The sequence below is a fragment of the Ctenocephalides felis genome, unplaced genomic scaffold (genome assembly GCF_003426905.1).
Source record: "Ctenocephalides felis isolate EL2017-DRISC unplaced genomic scaffold, ASM342690v1 CF-g0.4_SCAFFOLD_03571, whole genome shotgun sequence".
Lineage (NCBI taxonomy): Eukaryota > Metazoa > Arthropoda > Insecta > Siphonaptera > Pulicidae > Ctenocephalides > Ctenocephalides felis.
The window spans coordinates 62783846-62810600 of record NW_020539725.1 but is presented as its reverse complement, the minus strand read 5'-3'; the positions used below and the strand labels follow the sequence as shown (position 1 = coordinate 62810600).

General features: G+C 31.0%; 1 protein-coding gene across 1 annotated transcript in view; it reads right to left on the bottom strand.

The window, feature by feature from the left end:
- LOC113386460 (huntingtin-interacting protein 1-like) overlaps positions 1-26755 on the bottom strand; it is a 54688-nt gene that overhangs the window by 4646 nt on the left and 23287 nt on the right. The window contains exons 2-20 of the mRNA XM_026624241.1: positions 26235-26310; positions 23337-23443; positions 23190-23270; positions 22733-22890; positions 22607-22668; positions 20245-20324; positions 19608-19796; positions 19297-19523; positions 17348-17514; positions 15640-15755; positions 13567-13669; positions 12872-13438; positions 9470-9606; positions 9037-9187; positions 7908-8119; positions 4860-4983; positions 4596-4803; positions 1496-1667; positions 1253-1405 (exon numbers count right to left, since the gene is read on the bottom strand). Of these exons, the coding sequence (XP_026480026.1) occupies positions 1253-1405; positions 1496-1667; positions 4596-4803; positions 4860-4983; positions 7908-8119; positions 9037-9187; positions 9470-9606; positions 12872-13438; positions 13567-13669; positions 15640-15755; positions 17348-17514; positions 19297-19523; positions 19608-19796; positions 20245-20324; positions 22607-22668; positions 22733-22890; positions 23190-23270; positions 23337-23443; positions 26235-26310 (3090 nt within the window). The remainder of the gene's footprint in view (positions 1-1252; positions 1406-1495; positions 1668-4595; positions 4804-4859; positions 4984-7907; positions 8120-9036; positions 9188-9469; positions 9607-12871; positions 13439-13566; positions 13670-15639; positions 15756-17347; positions 17515-19296; positions 19524-19607; positions 19797-20244; positions 20325-22606; positions 22669-22732; positions 22891-23189; positions 23271-23336; positions 23444-26234; positions 26311-26755) is intronic.

The window sequence follows — 26755 nt, the reverse complement described above, 5'->3', positions numbered from 1 at the left end:
AAAACTTTCAGAGAATTTTTTTTTTATTAATTTGGAAGCATTCGAACCCTTGGGAGCAAAGAAATTCGAAAGGGTCCGTATTAAAAGGTGGTCCTTAATATGGATATTTTTGAATTTCCTTGCTCCCAGGAGCTCAAATGCTTCTAAATTGATAAAAAAAAAAGAAATCTGAAAGTTTTAGCTTTTAATATTAATTTTAACATAGTCCGCACTCCAATCAAAGTTTCTTGTAAGTAAATACTTATTTTATAAAATATATAAAATTTTCTTTGTAATTTTTTTTATTTATGTTCAAAATAAGCAAAGACAATGTTTGTTTCTTTCAATGATTGTTTGATTGAATTTTACTTTTTGAAGAGCCAATTATAAAATACTTTAACTTGTAACTAGTAATATTTATTTTATGTTAATTACAAGTTATAATCGTATTTATAATAATTTCGATATTGTTTTTGATAACGTATTGATTGATTTGATTTTTGTATGATTTTCGATTGATGATTTTTTTTTGTATATCAATATAACCGCACACTTTGATATGGCGCGAACAATGTTATTCACAAAATTTTGATTCACTTGTCGCTAAATTATAAAACAAATGAAATTTTACCCATGTTATTTTCATAGATACTTTGGTTGGAATGCGGACGATCTTAAAGTTAATATTAAGTGCTAAACCTTTCAGAGAATTGTTTTTTATTAATTTGAAAGCATTTGAGCCCTTGGGAGCAAAGAAATTCGAAATTGTCCATATTAAGGACCAACCTAAAGTACACATATATTTTATAATATGTTGTTTTTAATTAATTTCAGCATTCAGTATGATTTTAATGAAAATATTATTAATTACTAGAAATTTTAATATGGTATTAATTAAAAATGGTAAAGAGAACGCACAGGGAGATGAAGGGAGATATTTGACAACCTAATATTTATATTTATATTTATATTCATATTTATATTTATATTTATATTTATATAATTATATTTATATTTATATTTATATTTATAAATATTAGGTTGTCAAATATCTCCCTTCCGCCTTTTTGTATTATAAACCAAGAGCAAAAAAGCGGAAGGGAGATATTTGACAACCTAATATATTGATGGCAACCTTTTGATTTAGTTGGAGAGTTTGTTTAACAAATATTGTGAAATATTGAGTGAGTAAAGTGAATCACATTGAAAAATAAAATTTATAAATTTATGTTAAAAAAAAAATAATAAAATTATGTTATATGTCTCTATTTACCTTTCCTTCAGCAACAATTTCAGCTTGAACAGATCTGGCAGTCTGCACCAACTCTCTTATAGCAGCCATCAGACTTGTACAAGCGTCCAAAATCTTCTCATTGACCTCCAATTTAATTCCTGAATCTGCTGTACGAGATGCTGAGAGCAAACCCTAAATAATAAAAAAAAACAAATACATTAAAATATTGCATAAGTAAATAGTAGTAAATATTATTAGAATAATTAATCCTTTATCCCTTACTTCAATTTTCTTGGCAGCTTCTTCAATAGCCCTATCCATGCCAGCCATCTCGTCCTCCACTTGATCCCCAAGAGCGTCCAAACCCACATCGCTAACCATCAAACCACCAGCCAACTCCTTCAACACCTTCAATTGTTTAACAAGATCCTGCAAACTGCAAACACCTTCCAACCTGGTAATAAATAATAAATTTACACAAAGAAAATGTTATTGTGCCAATCAATGTACAAACGCTAGTCGCTAGAAATAATTTAAAAATTTATAAATGTACTAGCTAACCCGGCAAAGTAAGCTATATTCTAAACAATTTCTAGTTTTTTAATTTCAGTTCAAGATTGAGGCCTAAAACGTGGACGAACAATTTTACACTGTTTCGTCTATACCAAAGAAACGGCTTGACCGATGGTCGCGCAAAATTGACCAATGATAGACGTCGATGAAAGAGTCAAAAATCGGTCAAATTTCTAGAGAATCAAAAATATTAATACTTTAGGTGTGTAAGGATGTGCTGTTTGAATGCTATATAGAATGAGGTATTATAAAAACAATAAACCCCATTAGTTTGTATATATTTTGTCAATTACAATCAAACTGAAAGTTTCATACACTTTCAATAGAAAACATGGTATAATTCATTTAATCCAAGTCTTTTTTGGTCTTTCGACATATTGATTACGTTTCAAGTTTGTCAGATTCTTTTTTGATTCAGGATTTTGTGTATAATTGTAAATAATACTACTGAGCTTATATAAAATTTTCCAATTTCTGCGAGGAGAGATAGAAAATGAATTGAGTATTTCTTCTTTGACCTGCTTTTTGAAAAGTTTTGATGAATTAAAGTAAATTTAATAAAAAGTATTATGGATTTTCAAAGATAACTCTTTATCTCTCGATAGCAAAGTCAAAAGTCAAAGGCTATCGCGGGTTATACATCTTTTTCCCTCTACTTTCAAATATTTTTGTTAAACAATGCCTAACTTTAGTGGTTTTTGACACATCGGTGGTGGATCGTTTTAACCCCGGACCTTCATAAAATACTATCTATTCTTCGATAAATTCGGGAAAATTATAACTGGGAAAATGTTATTCGACAAAATGTCCCTTTGGTCGATACCAAATTTAGGTTCTGAATTTAAATAACATAAATAAAAAATAATATAACCTAGAAAATGTTTTATAAATACCAATCAGTATATAATTATACAAATGAGATCTTTCAGAGCACCGTGTTTGAGAAAAATATGCCAAAAAGTGCATTTTCATATTTTAAACATTTCAAAAAAGTTGATATTTTGAGTTTATAGTGACACTTGCAGCGCTATTACATGATTTTACTGAATTGCAAATTTATAGCTGTTTTTGTTAGAAACATGTGTGATTTTATATTTTTATAATTTAGTACACATATTAAGAAATGACATACTAAAATTTTGTAACTCTAGTATAACGTTTTATATTTTTAAATATTTTTCAAAATACTCATCAAACCCTGGACTTGCAACTATTAGGAAATAGATATGCAAGAGTGCATTTGTTTACAAAGTTGCACATTTATAGCTTTTTTTGTTAGAAACATATGCGATTTAAAATTTTTATAATTGAGTACATATATTAAGTAATAACATACTAAAATTTTATAGCTTTAGTATAATATTGTATATTTTTAAAAGATTTTTCAAAAGTACTTCTCATATCATATCCAACCGACGATTCGCAAGAGTATGCAAGTGTGCATTGCAATTTTTTAGTTTCTTTTGTTAGAAACATATTTGATTTTATATTTTTATAATTCAGTACACATATTAAGAAGTAACATACTATAATTTCATAACTGTATTACAACGCTTTATATTTTTAAAATATATTTTAAGCCGTCAATTTGTTTACGTCAGACGTGTTTGTATATAAATAAAACTACGAATAAAACTATTTACTAAAATTTAATCACAATTAAATAATATTCACGTAAAACATCCTATTATACATAATAGAACATCTGTCAAAAACGTTTGACATTTGACGTATTAGCCGCCGTCCATTGTTTTATTTAAATTACGCTTCTACAAAAATTTTCAAATTAAAAATGTGAAGTTTCTACGCAATTTTGAAATAATATCTCACCTTTCCGACTACCTGCTGATTGGCACGAATTTTTCAAGACTAAGACTGGCCAAATCGGTTTAGCCGTTTTCAAGTTTTAGCGAATCATTTGATCGAGAGCTCCATTTTCATATATAAGATATTGAAGCGGCACAACTAGTGTGTAATTTTCAAAAACCGAATTTTCAATTTTTCCATATTTCGATAGGTTATACCTTTAAAAATAACATACCAAAATTTTAAATCGATATCTTAAATAGTTTTTGAGTCACAGCCATTTAAAGAGTATATATATATATATAGTATATAGTATAACGATCATTTTATCTTTAAACGCGTTCTTCTCGAAACAGCATTTTGCGAATTTGCTGCATCGATTACTCAAAAACAAATGATCCGATCGCTATCAGTTTTTTTTACATGTTCTATATATAGTTCTCCGTAAAATGAACTATCGATTTTTTGATCGGATTAAAAATCGAATTTTGGCAGTCCAAAAACGACCAAAATTTTGGGTAAAATTTGACTTTTTTTTTAAAAAACGCTGTCATTTTGTCAAATTTTGATTTTTTTTCTTTATCGTTGATGATTTTACAGACAATATTATCTAGTTTAACGAGAATTTTTTTTTTATTTCATTCACGTAGAAGGCCGGAATCACTGCAGCAGTGAAGGGCATTTTTTTGTCGCACCGTTGGAGATCGACGATAACTTAAAAAATATTTAAGTTTTTTCTTCAAAAATTTTACTATGTATTCTCAAAACAAGTATAATTATATTCCTAAAATTTTAAAATGATTGATATAGTATTTTTTTTAATATAAACTCCCAAAATCACCTTTTTTAGGCGGTTACACTAGTTGTGCCCCTTAAGTTTATTAATAATACTAAAATTAATTTATAAGTTAATTATTCAATAAAAATTTGTAGTAAACAATTGTATGAATGGCATCTGGCCTTATGATAATAATTATATATTATTATAAATAAATAAAAAAACCTGGTGCCTCCGTTTTGATCATTGAAAGCCCTAGAAACATCCCCTTCTCCGCTTGAAGATGTTGAAGCACCACCAAGTGCAGAGTTGGAAGCTGATGGTACAAACGGTGTGTAGAATTCAGTTTTGTCTGTCGAGTTAGGGTTGGCTGCTATTTGGTCCAGGGTGTAGGCTAGGGAAGTCGCCCAGGCACGAACATTTTCTTGCAACCCTAGTAAAAGATAATTTAGTAGTACGTGGGGAAAGTGAAAGTTAGTGTGCACTTACTTTCTCCAAGTTCAATGTTTGTAGATGTGTTTGATGTTCCTTTTCCTTGGGATATTACAGAACACAAGAGTTGTCCGCAGGTTATTATGTCTTTGCAATCGTCCAATGAAATCTCACCGTCGTCCTAATAAAATAAATAAATAAACTAGTGGTGTATGGCATTGTGCCTTAAGGCAAATTGCTGGAACTTTCCGTACCGTAATGAAATATTCGAGAAATTTTAAACGTGGTATTACAAATACTGTAACTTTCATTATTTTTGCATTTTCTTGTTATATCTGAGCACACCAAATGTAAATCATAAATCAATTTATCTCCAGAACATTAACAATCGTCATTTCATTTCGAATTCAATTACAAAAAAAAAAATATTTGCTAATTTACACAAAATTGAAAAAGTGCTCCAGTATAGTCACAGTCTAAACGCATTTGCAAATAATTCTGTGCGTCATTTTCACTTCGAATGTACTTAGCTTGGCGGCATTTTCACATTTTTCAATAGTTTTCACAAAATTGTAAAAGTCGTCCTGTACATAAACAGTCTAAACGCACTTGAGTAAACATTTGTACCAGAGTGGCGCTTAGACTGTGCTTAGCCTGGGTCATTATTTGAATTTTTGTATTTAGTATTTTTCATCATCAACTGTAATTAGCCAGACATGAAAATGAAAAGGACTCTACTGACAAGCAAACTAGATTTTACTTTATATGAACTGACGAGCAAACTGAAATACTCGTCTGCTCGTCAGTAAAGTCTCCTTTTATATATTTTAGCTTTTGCTCGTCAGTAAGGTCCTTTTATTAATTCTAGATAAGTTTGCTCGTCAGTGGAGTCCCTTTTTTAATTCTAGATTAGTTTGCTCGTCAGTAGAGTCCCTTTTTTAATTCTAGACTAAGTTTGCTCGTCAGTAGAGTCCCTTTTTTAATTCTAGACTAAGTTTGCTCGTCAGTAGAGTCCCTTTTTTAATTCTAGATTAAGTTTGCTGGTCAGTAGAGTCTCGTTTTTAATCCTACATCAAGTTTGCTCGTCAGTAGAGTTCCTTTTTTAATTCTAGATTAGCTTGCTCGACGGTAGAGTCTCTTTTTTATTTCTAGATTAGTTTGCTCGTCAGTAGACTCCCTTTTTTATTTCTAGATTAGTTTGCTCGTCAGTAGAGTCCCTTTTTTAATTCTAGATTAGTTTGCTCGTCAGTAGAGTCCCTTTTTTAATTCTAGATTAGTTTGCTCGACGGTAGAGTCCCTTTTTTATTTCTAGATTAGTTTGCTCGACGGTAGAGTCTCTTTTTTATTTCTAGATTAGTTTGCTCGTCAGTAGACTCCCTTTTTTAATTCTAGATTAGTTTGCTCGTCAGTAGACTCCCTTTTTTATTTCTAGATTAGTTTGCTCGTCAGTAGACTCCCTTTTTTAATTCTAGATTAGTTTGCTCGTCAGTAGAGTCCCTTTTTTTAATTCTAGATTAGTTTGCTCGTCAGTAGAGTCCCTTTTTTAATTCTAGATTAGTTTGCTCGACGGTAGAGTCCCTTTTTTATTTCTAGATTAGTTTGCTCGACGGTAGAGTCTCTTTTTATTTCTAGATTAGTTTGCTCGTCAGTAGACTCCCTTTTTTAATTCTAGATTAGTTTGCTCGTCAGTAGAGTCCCTTTTTTATTTCTAGATTAGTTTGCTCGTCAGTAGAGTCCCTTTTTTAATTCTAGATTAGTTTGCTCGTCAGTAGAGTCCCTTTTTTAATTCTAGATTAGTTTGCTCGTCAGTAGAGTCCCTTTTTTAATTCTAGATTAGTTTGCTCGTCAGTAGAGTCCCTTTTTTAATTCTAGATTAGTTTGCTCGTCAGTAGAGTCCCCTTTTTAATTCTAGATTAGTTTGCTCGTCAGTAGAGTCCCTTTTTTAATTCTAGATTAGTTTGCTCGTCAGTAGAGTCCCTTTTTTTTAATTCCAGATTAGTTTGCTCGTCAGTAGAGTCCCCTTTTTAATTCCAGATTAGTTTGCTCGTCAGTAGAGTCCCTTTTTTAATTCTAGATTAGTTTGCTCGTCAGTAGAGTCCCTTTTTAATTCTAGATTAGTTTGCTCGACGGTAGAGTCCCTTTTTTATTTCTAGATTAGTTTGCTCGACGGTAGAGTCTCTTTTTTATTTCTAGATTAGTTTGCTCGTCAGTAGACTCCCTTTTTTAATTCTAGATTAGTTTGCTCGTCAGTAGACTCCCTTTTTTATTTCTAGATTAGTTTGCTCGTCAGTAGACTCCCTTTTTTAATTCTAGATTAGTTTGCTCGTCAGTAGAGTCCCTTTTTTAATTCTAGATTAGTTTGCTCGTCAGTAGAGTCCCTTTTTTAATTCTAGATTAGTTTGCTCGACGGTAGAGTCCCTTTTTTATTTCTAGATTAGTTTGCTCGACGGTAGAGTCTCTTTTTTATTTCTAGATTAGTTTGCTCGTCAGTAGACTCCCTTTTTTAATTCTAGATTAGTTTGCTCGTCAGTAGACTCCCTTTTTTATTTCTAGATTAGTTTGCTCGTCAGTAGAGTCCCTTTTTAATTCTAGATTAGTTTGCTCGTCAGTAGAGTCCCTTTTTTAATTCTAGATTAGTTTGCTCGTCAGTAGAGTCCCTTTTTTAATTCTAGATTAGTTTGCTCGTCAGTAGAGTCCCTTTTTTAATTCTAGATTAGTTTGCTCGTCAGTAGAGTCCCCTTTTTAATTCCAGATTAGTTTGCTCGTCAGTAGAGTCCCTTTTTTAATTCTAGATTAGTTTGCTCGTCAGTAGAGTCCCTTTTTTTTAATTCCAGATTAGTTTGCTCGTCAGTAGAGTCCCTTTTTTAATTCAAAATTAAATTTGATCGTCAGTAGAGTCCCTTTTTTAATTCTAAACTAGTTTGCTCGTCAGTAGAGTCCCTTTTTTAATACTAAAATTGCGTACATACACACACACACATACATCCATTTAGTTTCTGAGGTATGCCCTTTAAAAATGTTCAGAAACCTTCAAAACGTCGAGAAATGCAAAATTTTTCCAATCTATAACTATCCTATTTATAAATATAATTTTTATCTACTCACTTTGACAACCGATAAAGGCAAAGAATTCTCTCCCAACATCTCCAATTTGGCGCAAGCATCCTCTGCAGTTTTCCTGAAATAATCAGGAGAGCAGGCAGTACCAGAAGCAGCCGGTTCGTCCAGCTCGTGCAGAGCTCGCCTTACATTGTCTGCTGCTGATTGGAGCAGGGCAGCATTTAGACGAGACACCAGGGTTGAGCGCTGTTTTTGTTCTAAGGGAAAATAAAGATAAAAAAAGGTATTTAATAGAGCTATATAGAAAAAAATAAGGTAAAATTAAGGTGACCGGAAGTCCCGGATTTACACCTAGTGTCCCGGGTTTATCTAAAAGCGATATTAAGCCCGGTGCACACAAAATTTAGAATTTTCGAGGTCAGAAAATGTTGTGAAATCAGTTTCCGACGTTGCTAGGCAACGGTTATAGACAGAAATTATGTTAGGGATACTGCCGTTGTGAATAGAGGGCTTAAACGTGAAATCCGGCTGGCAAGATCGTAAACTATATCGGGCAAGATCGCAAAAAATGATTTATCATATCGTTGCTAGGTAACAAACTGTCCGTATGCACTAACCAGGAAATCTGGCGTCGGGTGCACCGGGCTTTAGTCCCGGATTTAGATCTTTTGTTCCAGTTTTACGAAAATTAAACCAAAAATTATGCAAATAAACAAACAAGTGTTCAATTTTACAAACTAATTGTGAGGAAAATTGAATAGAATTTTATACAAGGCTCAAAAGCAAAAACAAACATATAAAAATAGAAGTCCCCAATATTTGTTGATAAAAAATGATTTACATAAAAAACTTTTTTCATTGTATCCTTAAATAGCAATTGTCATTTTAAATTGTTTTGTAATTTAAATACCCCTACCCCCGTCCCGAATTTTTGAAAAAATATGGTCACCTAGGGTAAAATAGATGATAACATTGCGTTGTCATGGCAACGCTATCATATCCTTCTTCCTCGGTACCAAAAACTGTTATAATGTTTGCTGTGCGATCAGGCATATTTTACATATAAAACAAGTTATCATAACATTCTTTCTAGGTTTGTTTATATGTAAAATACGCTTGATCGTACAGAAAAACATTTTCACAGTGTTTATTATTTTATTAATAATTTTATTACCATTTTGAACACAATCCTTGATCTGTTCACAAATCGCAATGCTCTCCTTGAGTTTATCATCCAATTCGTCCCTTTGTGACACCAAAGCAGTGACTTCATTCTCCATGATGGTCTTCTCACTGACGAGACAATCTACTTTTTCAACTAACGTCTGCAAAAAAAAAATCCATCATCATTTATATTTTATTATTCAAAAATTTTATTTATATTATTTATTAATTTTATTTTTATTATTATTTGCTTTCATTTTATATTAAATCATCATACTATGAATATTATTATCATGTAAATTCTATCCTTTGCACTCTTATTTATTTAAATTTATGTTATTATTTATCATTATTGCTAGATGTTAACTATTTAACAGTTGTAATAAATATTGTAATTAAAAAAAAAAATCATTTATATCTATTATTATAATTTATATTCTTACCATTTTTTCTTCCCTGATGTCTTCGCACTGTTTCCTCAGCTCTTGAATCTCCAACAAGTGTTTGCTGTTGATATCGCTTTGTGTGGTTTTCAGTTCAGCCATTTCTTTTAGCAAAGCTTCGTATTTTACACTTAAATCTAGGAAAAATAATATTTATTTTAGTACTGCAATTATTATTTATACAAAAAATTGTAAGTTGTGTTTTTAGTATTTACACACCACATGCAATATAAATGTTAATCGTGCAAATAATTAAAACATTAATAAGCAAACAGACTATTAAATAATTAAATAAATATTATATTAATTGTTATTATTAATTACAAAGCTTGCACATAGGGCAAAGATAGATTTTACAACTAACTAGCATTAATAAAATAAACTAGTGGTGTATGGCATCGTGCCTTAAGGCAAATTGCTGGAACCGTACCATAATGAAATATTCGAGAAATTTCAAACGTTTTCAAATACACCTAAGTCTGTTTTTACACGGAGATTGGTTCCAGAAGAAGCCGTGTAAAAAAAAAACCTGTAAAAAAGACATTGATCTTATACAAAAATGGGTGATTTGTCCTACTCTCTAAAACCTATTAAAATTAGTGAAAAACAAGAATTCATGTTTATTTGATTGAATAATAATTCCCCTAAATTAGTGCTATTCACATTTGCTTTGACCAGTAAAAATTGTTTGTACGCGCTAAAGGGGAATTCACTTAAATCTTTAAGCTAGTATTCGCAAACTATCGATACTATCGATGGTTTCAGACTTTTTTCTTTCATAAATACTTTTTTGTGATATGAACATACTTCGCAAAAATTAAATTTAACAAAAAAAAAAATTAAGTACATAAAATTTCAAATCGTGCTAAATGGAATCAAATCGTGTAAAAAAATTTAAAATATTCAATTTTCAAACCGTGTTATATCAAAACCGTGTACAAAAAGACCGTGTAAAAACAAACTTAGGTGTATATTATTACAAATACTGTAACTTTCAACATTTTTGCTATCTTGTTTTTTATATCTGAGCAAATCAAATGTAAATCATAAATCAATTTATCTCCAGTATATTAACAGTCGTCATTTCATTTCGAATTCAATTTCAAAAAAAATAGTTGCACAATAATTTATACAAAATTGAAAAAGTGCTCCCGTATAGTCACAGTCTAAACGCATTTGCAAATAATTCTGTGCGACATTTTCACTTATATTGTGCTTAGTTTGGCGGCATTTTCACATTTTTCAATAGTTTTCACAAAATTGGAAAAGTGCTCCAGTACATAAACAGTCTAAACGCACTTGGGTAAACATTTGTACCAGAGTGGCGCTTACAATGTGCTTAGCCTGGCTAATTTTTTGAATTTTCAATCCAAAATTTCAAAAATATTTTATGGTCCGCGTTTTCGGGCGCACGGATCAACCGATTTGAATGATCTAAAAAACATTCAATTTGTAATGATTGGGAGAAGTGGTTATTAGAGTTTTTGGCAAAGGCAGGCCTAGCCATTTCAAAGATACAGAGCTAAATGTTAAAAAAATGGCAGTTTTTGGAAGAACTAAGCGCCTGATTTAAATGATTCGAAGTACTTTCTGCTTGTTTCAACATAATAATTGCTAATATTAAAAAATATTTTCGTTCAAAAAATTCAAAAAATCACCCAGGCTAAGCACAGTGTAAGCGCCACTCTGGTACAAATGTTTACCCAAGTGCGTTTAGACTGTTTATGTACTGGAGCACTTTTCCAATTTTGTGAAAACTATTGAAAAATGTGAAAATGCCGCCAAACTAAGCACAATATAAGTGAAAATGTCGCACAGAATTATTTGCAAATGCGTTTAGACTGTGACTATACGGGAGCACTTTTTCAATTTTATGTGAATTAGGCAACTAAACTATTTTTTTGAAATTGAATTCGAAATGAAATGACGATTGTTAATGTTCTGGAGATAAATTGATTGATTTATGATTTACATTTGAATTTTGAAGTAGAACTTTTTAGGTTGGCGATGTATTAATTAGTAAAATAGAATTTTATTTTTGAAGTAAAACTTCTTAAGTCGCGATATAATATAGAGTCTGTTTTGATGCGTAAAAGAGACAACAGTATATAGTGAGAAAATCAGAGAGAGATATATAAAACACTAGTGCGAAAAAGAGCAACATATTCCTGACAGTGTAGAGTGACAGAGTAAGATATATGAGTACGATGTGACCACCAAATTTAAGGAACTACCTTTTTAAATGTAAATTTTTGATAAAAAGACAAGAGATACCAATTTTTGTTGTTAATAGAAATTGTAGATAATTTAATTGGCTATAAATTTGCTGAATATTGCAAAATGGTGGGACATTTCGTTTTGAAGTTATAAATAAATAAATAAAAATCGAGCTGGTCCAAAAGTGTGAAGCAAGATATACTAATGCAACCTCCAAAATTTAACAACAACCTGTTTCATTGCAAATTTTGGGTAAAAAGATATGAGATACAACATTTTGTTATTAATAAAAGTGGTAGATTATTTAATTGGCTATAAATTTGCTGAATATTGCAAAACACTCGGACAAATCGTTTAAAAGTTATAAATAAATAAATTAAAATCTAGCTGGTCCAAAACTATAAAGTAAGATATATTGATTTTGCATAATTTAAAAACAATTTTTTTAAATATAAATTTTGGATAAAAGAATAGGAGATAGAACATTTTGTTATTCATAAAAGTTGTAGATAATTTATTTGGCTATAAATTTGCTGGATATTGCAAAACAATCGGACAATTTGTTTAGAAGTTATAAACAAATAAATAAAAATCGAACCGGTCCAAAAGTATAAAACAAGATATATTAAAATGTAGCCTCCTCAATTCAACAACAATCAGTTTAGTTCTTATAAATGCCGCCAAGCTAAGCACAATATAAGTGAAACTGTCGCACAGAATTATTTGCAAATGCGTTTAGACTGTGACTATACGGGAGCACTTTTTCAATTTTGTGTAAATTATGCAACTATTTATTTTTTGAAATTAAATTCGAAATGAAATGACGATTGTTAATGTTCTGGAGATAAATTGATTTATCATTTAGATTTGACTTGCTCAGATATAACAAGATAGTAAAAATAATGTGGAATAATATATTAGAACACGTTTAAAATTTCTCGAATATTTCATTACGGTACGGGAAGTACCAGCGATTTGCCTTAAGGCGCGATGCCATACACCACTAGTTTCTTTATAAATGCCAGTTAGTTGTAAAATCTAGCATTTTGCAGGGAGGTTTTGCAGAATCCTGTTTCATACAGCTAGATAAAAATAGTAAAACCTTTAAGTGGCATGCGTAACAATTGACTTAATCAACCGCTATTAGCTATTTAGTTAAAAATTTAATATATCTATTATTACTACCAAAATATTCCCTCTTCTTTTCCCTCAAGCTCTCCTCCAGCATATGGATCCTGCGTACCATCTCAGCACACTGCTCATCGTACACTTTCTTCCTCTCCTGAAACGTCTCACAAAACTCCTTCTCTCTCGCCTTCAAATCATCATTATCCTTCTCCACCTTCAAACAATTCTCCATCAACTTATCCACCCGAACAACCAACTCCACCTTCTCATTCTCGATGCACTCCTGAATCTTCTTCAGAGCCTCCACATCATTCCTGGTTACCAGGAGATCGTTTTGGAGACTCTGGTTCTTGTGTTGAAGTTCTTGGTTCAAAAGTTCGATTTGGGATTTGTCTTTGGTTAAGTCCGAGTAGGATTTGGTGAGGTCTTCGTATTGGGTTTTGATTTCGGACAGGATTTCGTTTTGTTGTTGGAGGTTCTGGATGGATTTGTTGAGCTGTTGGTTTTCGTCCAGTTGTTCCTGGGACTGGACTTGGAGGATTTGTAAGGACTTCTCGGTGGTTTCTTTGTACCGGGAGACTTCTTCGTATTGGGATTGGAGGGCGGTAAGTTTGGCATGCAGTTCTAGAATGTTAGTATAGGACCATGCAAAGATAGTTAGTACATTTAACATGCTATAAACTAATATAAGTATATTAACATGCAATGATATTATTCATGTCTGGGGTTAGTAATAGTTTAGCAAAACTTACCAGCACTCTGCTGTTGACTTTTGTCCTCTACCAGCCTCTGACCCTCTTCGAGTTGTGCCTTTTCCCTGACGATCACTGCTAATTGTTTGTCGACGTCTGCTTTCTGTAAAAATAACAAACTAGTTAAGAAAAATTGCTGGAACTTCCCGTACCGTAACAAAATGTTCGAGGAATAAAAATGTTTATTATGAATATTGTAACATTGTCCAATATTTATAAGAATTATATAAACTGAATTGAAAAGTTAAAATTATTTATTTAAAGTATATAAGTAAGCTTTAGAACTTTAAACTTTAAAATCCGAATTGTTTTAGATATACAAAAAAAAAATTTTTTTTGAAAAAAAAATAACTTTGGAATAAACTAGTTTTTTTTTTTTAATTACAATATTTATTACAACTGTTAAATAGTTAACATCTAGCAATAATGATAAATAATAACATAAATTTAAATAAATAAGAGTGCAAAGGCTAGAATTTACATGAAAATAATATCCGTTGTATGATGATTTAATATAAAATAAAAGCAAATAATAATAAAAATAAAATTAATAAATAATATAAATAAAATTTCCGAATAATAAAATAATACTAAAAAAACAATAAAATATAACAAAATAACAATATTAGAATAAGATAATAATAATATTATTTAAACTAGTGGTGTATGGCATCGTGCCTTAAGGCAAACTACCAGAACCTCCCGCACCGAAAAAACTTTACAAAACTTTGAAAAAATTAGAATTTTGAGAAATTTTGAAAAAATTTGACTTTTGCGAAAAATTTGTTTTTTTTATTTTTAGATTTTTCTGTATTTTGATTTTTTTTTTTTGAAAATATTGAACATTTTTTTGTAAGCGTTCGCGCTGCATATCTGATTTGGTCTAGTTTTTGTCCCTTTTTGCCCCGTATCTCCGAAACGACTAGACCTGTCTTTGCTAAAAACTAATCAACACGTCTTCTTATCGATAGAAATCGAATGTTTTTTGAATTATTCAAATCGGTTGATCCGTGTTCGCAAAATCTTTATACATTCATACTACATACATACATTTTTTCGGAGGTATGACAAAATGTTCAGAAACCTCTTAAACGTGAAGATATATAAAAATTTTCATTTTCGTTTTTTTTGCGATTACTATAACTTACCCTACGGAAAATAAAAAAAATAATCCCAAAAACTAATTGCTTTTACAACACAAGCAAAGAGTTTTTTGAGTCATTCAAATCGGATGCTTAGTTCTCTCAAAAACTGCCATTTTTTGCACATTTAGCTCGGCATCTCCGAAACGTCTAGACCTGCCTTTGCAAAAAACTAATCACCACTTCTCCTTGTTATTACGAATTGAATGTTTTTTGAATTATTCAAATCGGATACTCCGTTCTCTCAAAAACACGATTTGTATTTTCTGCACTCTTTACTCCGTATCTCCGAAACGGCTGGACCTGCCTTTTCCAAAAACTAATCGACACGTCTCCTTATCAGCAGACACACACACAAACCCACACATGCACATATATCCTTGGGACTTCGCTCATTTCAAAGACAAGTATAAAATCAGTGTAGGAATGACAACATTCTAGATCCTCCCCCCACGAAGTAATGCCTTATGTGGTTTCCATTTAGGTTTTGGTTGGTATTATATCAGGGCGGTATTGAATCTGACATACCCAGACAAAAGACCCAGTCTGGAATGCATAAATGCTATAAAAAACACACACACACACATCTACTTTTTCTGAGTCACGCCGAAATGTTCAGAAACCCTTGGAGCAAATTTGCTCCAAATTAGATTAAGGTTACCATGACATTTTTAATAAAGAAACAAAAGAATGTATGAATATAAACTCATATATTATTATAGATCGATGTTTAATAAATCATCGCAGAATAGAAAAGTATTGAGTTTTAATTAAATATACATTTAGTTATTTATGGAACGCGCTCCACCACTGAAACGCGAAGAAATTCAAAAAATTTCATTTTTAATTTTTGGCCCATTACTATAACCTACTCTACGGGAAGTTAACTTAAAAGAATAATTTTATACAAGAACATCTTAAATTTTCTTACCTGTCTCAACAGATTGACATGCTCATCCCTAATATTCGTGTACAATTCTTTCAACCGTTGGAATTTTTCCTCCTGCATCGCGGACTTTCTTTCCAACTCTTCAGCCTTTGCTGAAACTGAAAATAGAAAATAAAACGGTTATGATGTCTAAACACTTACCGGGCAATTCTGCCTCATAAAATAGCATTGTCTTATTTTATGCTTGTTTCTTGTTAGTGAAACTGTGAAAATATTTATCTATTTGCTGTGCGATCAAGCGTATTTTATATATAAACACAGCAAGAACTAGTTGGTTTGGTATTTAGCCTTGAGGCAAGTTACATGAACTTCCCGATATGTGTAAATAATCGACTTAATCAATAAAACTAAATTAATTTATGAGTGATTAAAAGTATTGTGAGTAGATTTATTATACATAATTGAAAACGAGCGTACACTTTGACACGGTGCATTTTCTAAAAGTAAATTTTCAGAAATCAACAATTGTTATAATTGAACCAGTTTCCATAGGACTTTAATGGCTTGATAAGTTCATTAAAACCAAGTACTCTATCGTTATACCAAGTAAAATCGTCCAATTTCAATTTTAACAAACGTCAAAAATACTACTCATTTTCTTAAACTTTGATGAATTTTTAAAATTAAACTACTTGTCGTAAGGCCGTAATATTACAGTAAGTTCTATAAGACCATGATGTATATCGCCAAAAAAAGTAGATTTTCAACTAAAATTAATCAGTACCATTCCCAACTAATATATTTCGAACAGTTTTTGATTTTTTAAAATCGGTTAGGTAGGATGAGCATAAATGTGAACAAAAAGTTTAACACTTTTTTTCAAATTACAAAGAAACGGCTTTGCAGATCGTCGCACAAAACTGACAAACGATAGTGCTCATCGAAATACATCAAATAGCTTTTAAATTTCTGAAATCGGTTCAGGCATTTTTGAGAAAACGTCGATGAAAGTTTTAATTTTGACAAATGCCAAAAAAACGATACCAATTTTTGCAAACTTTGACGAATTTTTAAAGCTAAACCAGTTGTCGTAGGGCCGTAATATTTTAGTATAATCTAGAAGACTATAGTATCTAACGTCAAAAAAATAATCATAAAAATCGTCGATTTTTTTTTTTAAACTTTATTACAAGAAAACGGCCCGGCCGATCTCTACCAAAAACTAATCAGCACGATTCCCAACCAATATCTTTCGAACGATTTTTGAATTTTCAAAATCGATTCAGAATTGCGGGTTAAAACGTAGACGAAAATTTTTCACTATTCTGCGATTTATAAAAAAACGGCTTGGCCGATCGTCCCACAAAACTGACATACATCGAGTGGCTTTTAAATTTTTGAAATCGGTCCAGCCGTTTTCGAGAAAACGTCGATTTACGGCAAAAAATCTGTTCACACACACACACACACATACTTTTTCCAAATTTGGTCTCATTCGATTCAGAATGGCTTGAAACGTCGAGAAAACATAAAATTAGCAATTCGGATTTTTTAATGAAAACATAAACTTCTCCTTTGGGAAGTTAAAAATCTTATGATAACTGCACCATGTGGTTTTCTGTTATCATAACATTCTTCCTTGCATAGGTAGACATTTTCACTACCAATATACAAGCATAAGATAGCGTTGTCATGACAACGCTATTGTATAAGGCAGAATAAGTTAAGTAATATTTACTGATTCATTTACCTTCCTTCTGCGATACAGCAACTATATCCTCCATTTCCTTCTTGGCCTTCTGCTCCATCTCCAATTGTTGCTCGGCAACAATCAATCTGGCCTGCAATTGTTCAAACTGACTTTGCATTGCTTCCGTCCTGGCCCTTGCGTTGGCCATTAATTGATTTAATTGGGCACTAAAAAAACAACAAACAAACCATAAAGACTAACTAGTTTTTAACTTCCTTTAGAGTAGTTACAGTATGGGCCGAAAATCGAAAATGAAAATTTTTGCATTTCTCGACGTTTCGAAGGTTTCTGAACATTTTTAAGGGGCATACCTCAGAAACTAAATGGATGTGTGTATGTTTTGTATGTCCGCATTTTTAGTATTAAAAAAAGGACTCTACTGACGAGCAATCTAATCTAGAAATAAATAAGGGACTCTACTGACGAGCAAAAGGATAGAGAATTAATAAAAGCGACTCTACTGACAAGCAAACTACTCTAGAACTAAAAAAGGGACTCTACTGACGAGCAAAAGAATAGAGAATTAATAAAAGGGACTCTAGTGACGAGCAAACCAATCTATAATTGAAAAAGGGACTCTACTGACGAGCAAACTAATCTAGAATTAAAAGAGGGACTCTACTGGCGAGCAAAAGGATAGAGAATTAATAAAAGGGACTCTACTCACGAGCAAACTAATCTAGAATTAAAAAAAAAACTCTACTGACGACCAAACTAATCTAGTATTAAAAAAGGGACTCTACTGACGAGCAAACTACTCTAGAATTGAAAAAAAAACTCTACTGACGACCAAACTAATCTAGAATTAAAAAAAAACTCTACTGACGGCCAAACTAACCTAAAATTAAAAAAGGGACTCTAGTGACGAGCAAACTAATCTAGAATTAAAAAAGGGACTCTACTGACAAGCAATCTAATGTAGTATTAAAAAAGGGACTCTACTAACGAGCAAACCAATGTAGAAATAAAAAAGGGACTCTACTGACGAGCAAACTAATCTAGAATTAAAAAAGGGACTCTACTGACGAGCAAACTTAATCTAGAATTAAAAAAGGGACTCTACTGACGAGCAAACTTAATCTAGAAATAAAAAAGGGACTTTACTGACGAGCAAACTAATCTGGAATTATAAGAGGGACTCTACTGGCGAGCAAAAGGATAGAGAATTAATAAAAGGGACTCTACAGACGAGCAAACAAATCCAGAATTAAAAAAGGGACTCTACTGACGAGCAAAAGCTAAAATCTATGAAAGGGACATTACTGACGAGCAGACGAGTATTTCAGTTTGCACGTCAGTTCATATAATGCAATATATATATATATATATATATATATATATATATAGTCAGTAGAGTCCCTTTTATTTTCATATCTGATAAAATACAGTTGATGATGAAAAATACTAAATACAAAAATTCAAAAAATTGCTTAGGCTAAGCACAGTCTAAGCGCCACTCTGGTACAAATGTTTAACCAAGTGCGTTTAGACTGTTTATGCATTGGAGCAATACAACTTTTCCAATTTCGTGAGAAAACTATTGAAAAATGTGAAAATGCCGCCGAGCTAAGCGCGGTATAAGTGAAAGTGTCGCACAGAATTATTTGCAAATGCGTTTAGACTGTGACTATATGGGAGCACTTTTTCACTTCTTGTTTAAATTAGGCAACTATTTTTTTTTTTTTGAAATTGAATTCGAAATGAAATGACGATTGTTAATGTTCTGGAGATAAATTGATTTATGATTTATGATTTACATTTGATTTGCTCATATATAACAAGATAATGCAAAAATAATAAAAGTTACAGAGTATTTGTAATAATATATTTGAAAACCTTTAAAAATTCTCGATTATTTCATTACGGTACGGAAAGTTCCAGCAAATTTGCCTTAAGGCACGATGCCATACACCACTAGTTTATGAATGAAATCTTATCCATTTACTTACTTTAATCTAGCAATTTCCCCCTGCAGCTCGTGTATAAGTGCGTTCCTCTCCCGAATCAAATCGTGCAAATCAGCATCCTGCTGAATTGGTGGAGCAGGTTCCGAAGAGACATCCAGCAAAACCTCCTCTCGCACAGGTTCCTCGGGTTCAGGTTCTGGTTGCCTCACCTCGACAACCGGTGTAATGTAGGTGCCCAGACCATTCAGTTCTAGAAAATTCGGGGGCCTCTGTAAAAAATAATAAAGGACTCATGATTTAATAATAAAAATTTAATCATTATAATGTGGTTTAGTTATGACAGTTTTACCCACTTTGGGCAATCTGGGTATCTTTATAAGCCTTGCAAAGTACTCGTAGTCCCTGGCCTTGTTGTAGAACTCTTTCAGTTTAACAAACTGTTTCTGAAATCTGTCACGATGTCCACTGAGGGTGTCTGGTTGCAAAAACGAGTGCAACTTGAATAGAAGCTTCACTGAGAAATCGTAGAGCTGGTTTGAATCCTAAGAAAAAAAAATTGATGGTATTGTAAAATATTTAAAATAATTTCATTTAAGTCTATTGGACCGATTCTGCCGCATAACTGACCAATGTTACGGCAAGGCCATGTTATGAAGAGCTTTAAATAATAAATATTGACAAAAACCATGTGGTTGTTGTGCAGTCAGACGTGTTTCTCAGGTTGTCAGATAGAAAACCTAACCTAGAAACCGCACAAATGTCAAAAAAACGATCTTAGATAACAGGGTCTTTCTGACTCGGCTTCATAACATACGAGTGACGTTGCAGTTTATGTGTAAAACGCTTGAATGAACAGCAAATACATAACATTTTGACAGTATTCAGTATGATTCAGCAGCATAATGTATACAAATGAGCGTAACATGGCCTTGCCAGAACATTTTTCTGTTATGTACACAAATTAATTTATTACAATAATTTTTGATATACCTGTATACATGGTATCAGAGGAGCTAGACGACATTGTCCAGTACTTGTCATCGAAGACACATTGTTGAGACTGTTTATAACTGCAAAAATTTAAATGAACTAATAACATACATTATCGACACATTTAATATATTAATATAACGAATTATATACTGTGCTGTATTCCAACTGATTTATTTATTTAATTTTATAAAGTAAATCTTTAATGTAGATAAGAATAAAGGAGGCCTTATGATTGATCCTTAGGGAACGCCCATTGTTCTTGTTAGGGCGCGTCCAATAATCACGTGGGGTTTTTAAGGGGAAAAGAGCGTTTGACAAAAATCACGAAATATCACGTGGTGAGTTCAGTAAGATATCAAGTGCATTTATTTTTGTCCTGATTTAAAAAAAAATCCAAACATTTTCAAGAAAAATCAAATATTTTACAATTTTTTCTCGTAACTAAAAATTCACGTGATGTTTGGTGGGGGGAGAAGGAGTAATTTTGAATATCACCAAAAGCAGTGGTCCAAAAATTCTTAAAAAAAACGATCACGTGATTAATGGACGGCCGTTTATCAAAGTAAATCTTTTATGTAGATAAGAAACAAAAGAAACCCTATGATCGATCCTTGTGGCACCCCTAATGTTACCGTTAAATTGTAAAAAAATACATTTCTCAAAATTGTCATAATATTTTTTTTCGAAATCGTGCTCATTATTTAATTAAATCTTTTGAGTTCATTGGACAAGTAGATTAAATACTTTAAAAAATCATCGAAATTAAGTTAGGACCTAAAATTGATCCTTGTGGTACGCCCAATATTCTCGGTAATTTGTCAGAAAATATTTCTCGTGCTCGTGCTCAATATTTAATTAAATCCTTTAAGTTTAATTATGCAAGTATGATTTAAATAGCCTAAATACTCATCCAAATTTGGTTAGGTCCTAAAATCGATCCTTTTGGCACACCCAATCTTCACGTTAGAATTATTTCTCGTGTTCGTGCTCATTTAATTAAATCCTTTGAGTTCAATTACACAAGTATGATTTAAATAGCCCAAATACTCGTTCAAATTTGATTTAGGTCCTAAAGTCAATCCTTGTGGCACGCCCAAAGTACTCGTTAAATTGTCATAATATTTTTTTCTCGTGTTCGAGCTCAATATTTAATTAAACGCTTTGAGTTTAAAGTTTTATTTAAATTTGTTTAATTTAAATACCCTAAAAATCTTCAAAATTATATTTAGGACCTAAAATTGATCCTTATGGCACACCCAATGTTCTCGTTTATTAGACTAAAATTATTTCTCGTTTTCGTGCCTAATATTTAATTAAACCCTTTGAGTTCAATTACATAAGTATGATTTAAATACTTTAAAAAATCATCGAAATTATGTTAGGACCTAAAATCGATCCTTGTGGCACGCCCAATGTTATCGTAAAATTGTTAGATTTTTTTCTCGAGTTCGTGCTCATTATTTAATTAAATTCTTTGTTTTCATTGGACAAGTAAGATTTAAATACTTTAAAAAATCTTCGAAATTAAGTTCTGGGCCTAAAATCGATCCTTGTGGCACGCCCAATGTTATTGTTAAATTGTCAGAATTTTTTTCTCGTGTTCGTGCTCATTTTTAAATTAAATCTTCTGAGTTCATTGGACAAGTAAGATTTAAATAACTTAAATAATCATCGAAATTAAGTTAGGACCTAAAATCAATCCTTGTGGCACGCCCAAAGTTATCGTTAAATTGTCAGATTTTTTTTCTTCGTGTTCTTGCTCATTATTTAAGTTCTTTGAGTTCATTTGGACAAGCAAGATTACGATATACAAAAAAAATATTTTTGAAAAAATTAAAAAAAAATTGAAATAATTTTTTTTGTAAAAACAAGCAGAATGTTTTTTGAATCATTCAAATCGGATGCTTAGTTCTCTCAAAAACTGCCATCTTTGGTACATTTAGCTCCGTATCTCCTAAACGGCTGGACCTGCCTTTGCCAAAAACCAATCACCACTTCTCCCCGTCATTACGAATTGAATGTTTTTTGAATCAGCAAATCGGATACTCCGTTCTCTCAAAAACTCATCGATTTTTACTTTCTGCACTCCTTGCTCCGTATCTCCGTAACCACTGGATCTACCTTTGCCAAAAACTAATCAGCACATCTCGCCATCAATAGCAATCGAATGTTTTTGGAACCATTCAAATCGCTTGATCCATGTTTCCGAAAACGTGGATAAAAGATTGTATCCGCACACGCAAAATTATGACAATTTAACGATAACATTGGGCGTGCCACAAGGATTTATTTTAGGTCCTAAATCTGGTTTGAATGATCATTTACTAAATTTTACTAATTTTAAGTTTCATCCACTTACTAGATTCCTGCAAAGTCAATATATCATCCATGTAATCAAATATCTCCACCGACAATTGAAAGCTGAAAACACAAAATAAGTCATTGGCAATCATAAACTTGATATTGACTATTAATTAACACTTACTAATTATTAATGTCTTCTCCGTAGATTTTATTTAAATCTTCAAAAGACAACAATAAATTTCCCGGCATGTGCGGATTCCGATGATGAAAATCAATTTTTGTTAACATCAAATTACAATAGAGCTGGATTAGTTTTCCGTAACCTTCTTGTAAATGACCCTGAAAAATAAAATATATATATTAAGACGACATTTTCGAGTTTCTTTGCTCCCAAGGGCTCAAATGCTTCCAAAATAATAAAAGAAAATTCTCTGTAAGTTTTAGCGCTTAATATTAACATTTAGATCGTCCGCAATTGAATTAAAAGTATACGAAACTTTTGAATTGAATTGCGGACTATCTAAATATTAATATTAAGAGCTAAAACTTTTACAAGATTTTCTTTTATTACTTTGGAAGAATTTGAGCCCTTGGGAGCAAAGAAATTCTACTTATAGCATATGTTTTATTATTATTACCCATAGCTTCCCAACATTTAGTATAAGTTCCTTATGCCGAATGGCTCCTGGTAAACACAGATGGAAACCTTCACGAAGTACCTAAAAATAAAACAAATGGCATCAAATATACAAATTAATTTAGAGTTTTCTAATTATTTTTTTTACCTTGTGTAAGACATAACAAAACTTCCAGGCAACAATTCTGTGTTCGAGCAAGGGTTGTCTTAACATGACTGTCCAAAATGCAGAACCGCCTCGACAGTGGTATGTACCTAGTAAAAAAATTATTTATATATATATATATATATATATATATGTATGATAATAGTTGACATATGTATTAACAAAGTCTAGTAATCAGGCATAACATCAATAAGAACATAAATTTCTTTCTTTCAAAAATTTATTTTAAATCCATACGTTTCGTAGTTTTTAAAAATATAAGATATTTCATAAGTGTTTAAACAATTTTTCAAGATATTTACAAAAAACTATAGAAGTGTCCACGTTTTTAGTGCCTACTAAAACAAGATTGGTTTAACCATCAAAATATTAATAGTATATTCATTGCAATATAATGCATAATTTTACTTTATCTAGGTATATATTTTATGATGCAGTTTTGTAGAGAATTTTATATAAATTTTAAAAATGTTAAATATTGTATTAGTGTCCAAACAAATTTTCGAAATATTTGCAAAAAAAAAAATAGTAATGCCCAAGATTATAATGCATTAAGTTTGGTTTGACCATCGAGTTATTAATTGTAAATTCGTTGCAATTTCATGAAAAATTTTACTATTATAAGGTACGTTTTTTTTAATGCAGTATGTTAGAGAATTTTATGTTCTTTTTAGACATGCAAAGTATATAATATGTGCTACGACAAATTTTCGAGATATTCGCAAAAAACTGTAAGTGTCCACGATTATGATGTCTAATAAGTTCGATTTGATCATCGAGTTATTAATTGTAAATTTGTTGCAATTTTATTCAAAATTTTACTATAATATTGTATATATTTTTTGAAGCAGTTTTATAGAGAATTTTATATAATTTTTAAAAATGTAAAATATTTAATAAGTGCTAAAACAACTTTTCGAGACATTCGCAAAAAACTGTAGAAGTGTCCACGATTATGATGCCTATTAAGTTAGGATTGAGCATCGAGTTATTAATTGTGAATTCATTGCAATTTTATGCAAAATTTTACTATTACATGGTATATTTGTATTAATGCAGTAAGGTAGAGCCTTTTTAGATATGTAAAATATTAGATAAGTGCTAAAACAAATTTTCGAGATATTCGCAAAAAACTATAAAAGTCCACAAAACCACAATTATCAGTTTGGTTTGACCATCAAGTTATTAATTGTAAATTTGTTGCAGTTTTAAGCAAAATTTTACTATAATTTTGTATATTTTTTATGCAGTTTTGTAAAGAATTTTATGTAGTTATAAATGCAAAATACTTAATAAATGTTTAAACAATTTTTTAAGATATTTGCAAAAAACTATAGAGTTATTTTTATACTAAAAATATTAGACTAGAATTAATTTTTATAGCAAAATAACGTTTGCCGGGTCAGCTAGTATATATATATATATATATATGTGTGTGTGTGTGTGTGTTAGGCAGATGAAATTATATAATTGAGTTTAATAAATAACGCAACAAGACAAAATTGCATATACATTATTTTTTTAAACTTATGCATGTCGCATTTTGGTTTAGTTTACTGAATTATTTAACAATGCAAAAAATATTTCTACATATGTATTAACAAAGTCTAGTAATCGGGCATTTCGGCTATAATCCTAGCCTTCATTCAGTGTAAACTAAAAATAAAATTGAAATCTAAAGCAATTGAATTGGAGTGAAAAGAAAAAACAAAAAGAGTAAATAGTACTTACAATTAGTTAATCTTAGTGTTAAATTTGAAGAGTTTATTAATCCATGGTATCAGGATATGGTAATGCACTACACTATGTATTATAAACATTAAATTTGTAATTACACAATATTTTCCAAAAATACTAATTTAAAAAATCACAAATAGATAGTGGGTTGTTCGTAGACTGGTTGAAGAAATAATGGAAAAAAGACTTTTTAAAAAATATTTTTACCAAGATTCTACACATGTGTGGAACGAATTGCAAATCCTTTGCGCGACGTTTTTATTGTTTTGTGAGAAATTTTGTTTGAAAGAGGTTTGTATCGCACAGCGTGTTAAGTTCATTCCTTTTATTTATCGTTTTATTGTTATAAATAGTTAAAAAAGATCCTTCTATAATTCTTCGTTTGAATAAATTTTGTTCGAATTGTAGTAGAGTCGGATTAGAAAAGTCCATATAGTGTTTTAAAGTATGCTCCGCAATCATTGTTTTAAATTGTCTTGGATTGTTTGAATTGTTTCATTTCAACGCAGGAGACATCAGAATTCATTTTAGAGGTATGGTTTCTTCAGCAAAGTATCATATATATTATATATATATATATTATATATATATATATTAGCACTTTTTCACAGTTCTCAAGTGGTTTCACGTGTTTAATGTGACTCAGATTTAGTTTATTACCAACAGCCGATCTCATAACATCGAGAGAATAATATTGTTTTGTGTTTTCAAATAATAATTTTAAAAAAGACAAAACTTATAGTAATTTTGATTTACAAAATTTTACCTATTCGGCTGAAAAATAACACACACACATATATATATATATATATATATACAGTAGGGCGGGTCGATTTAAAGGTCACGTAGGCACATATAATTTTTGGATACTAGGGATCAAAATAAGATACTTTGCTGAAGAAACCATACTTCTAAAATGAATTCTGATGTCTCGTGCGTTGAAATAAAACAATTAAAAAAATCCGAGACAATTTAAAACAATGATTGCGGAGCATATTTATACTTTAAAACACAATATGGACTTTTCTAATCCGACTCTACTACAATTCGAACAAAATTTATTCAATATATATTATACATACATATATATATATATAAATAAAATATATATATATATATATATATATAAATATAAATTCTTACCTATAATCGCAGCCCTTATGTGTTTCTCCTTCACAGGGCTCTCGATCATGCTGACAGCCTTTCCTATGCTGATATTCTGAAAAAAAAACATTCACCAATATATTAATATCTAATATCTAATTTAAGACCATTACATTTAAGGGTTGATTCTGCCCTAAAATAACTAATGCTACGTAATGTTTCTCATATAAAATGATACTAAAAACTGAATAATCACACAGATTGCTCTATACTAGCTAAACCGTAAAAGATACGAAAAAACTTTGTTCGTACGAAAGATGCAGAATAAAATTACGAATAAAATTGTATATAAACGGTTAAGTGTGTTCATATAATTTTCTCGAGATTTTCCAATTTTCCTTGAATTTTTACGACTGCTACTCGCCTGTAGGTCACACCCTGCAAATTCGAAGTTGCGATATATGGAAAAAGAACTAAGAATTTTGAGACCTTTTAAAATAAATAGACAATCTAACCTAAAAAACGCACAAACGTCATAAATGAATCCTATCATAAGTGCT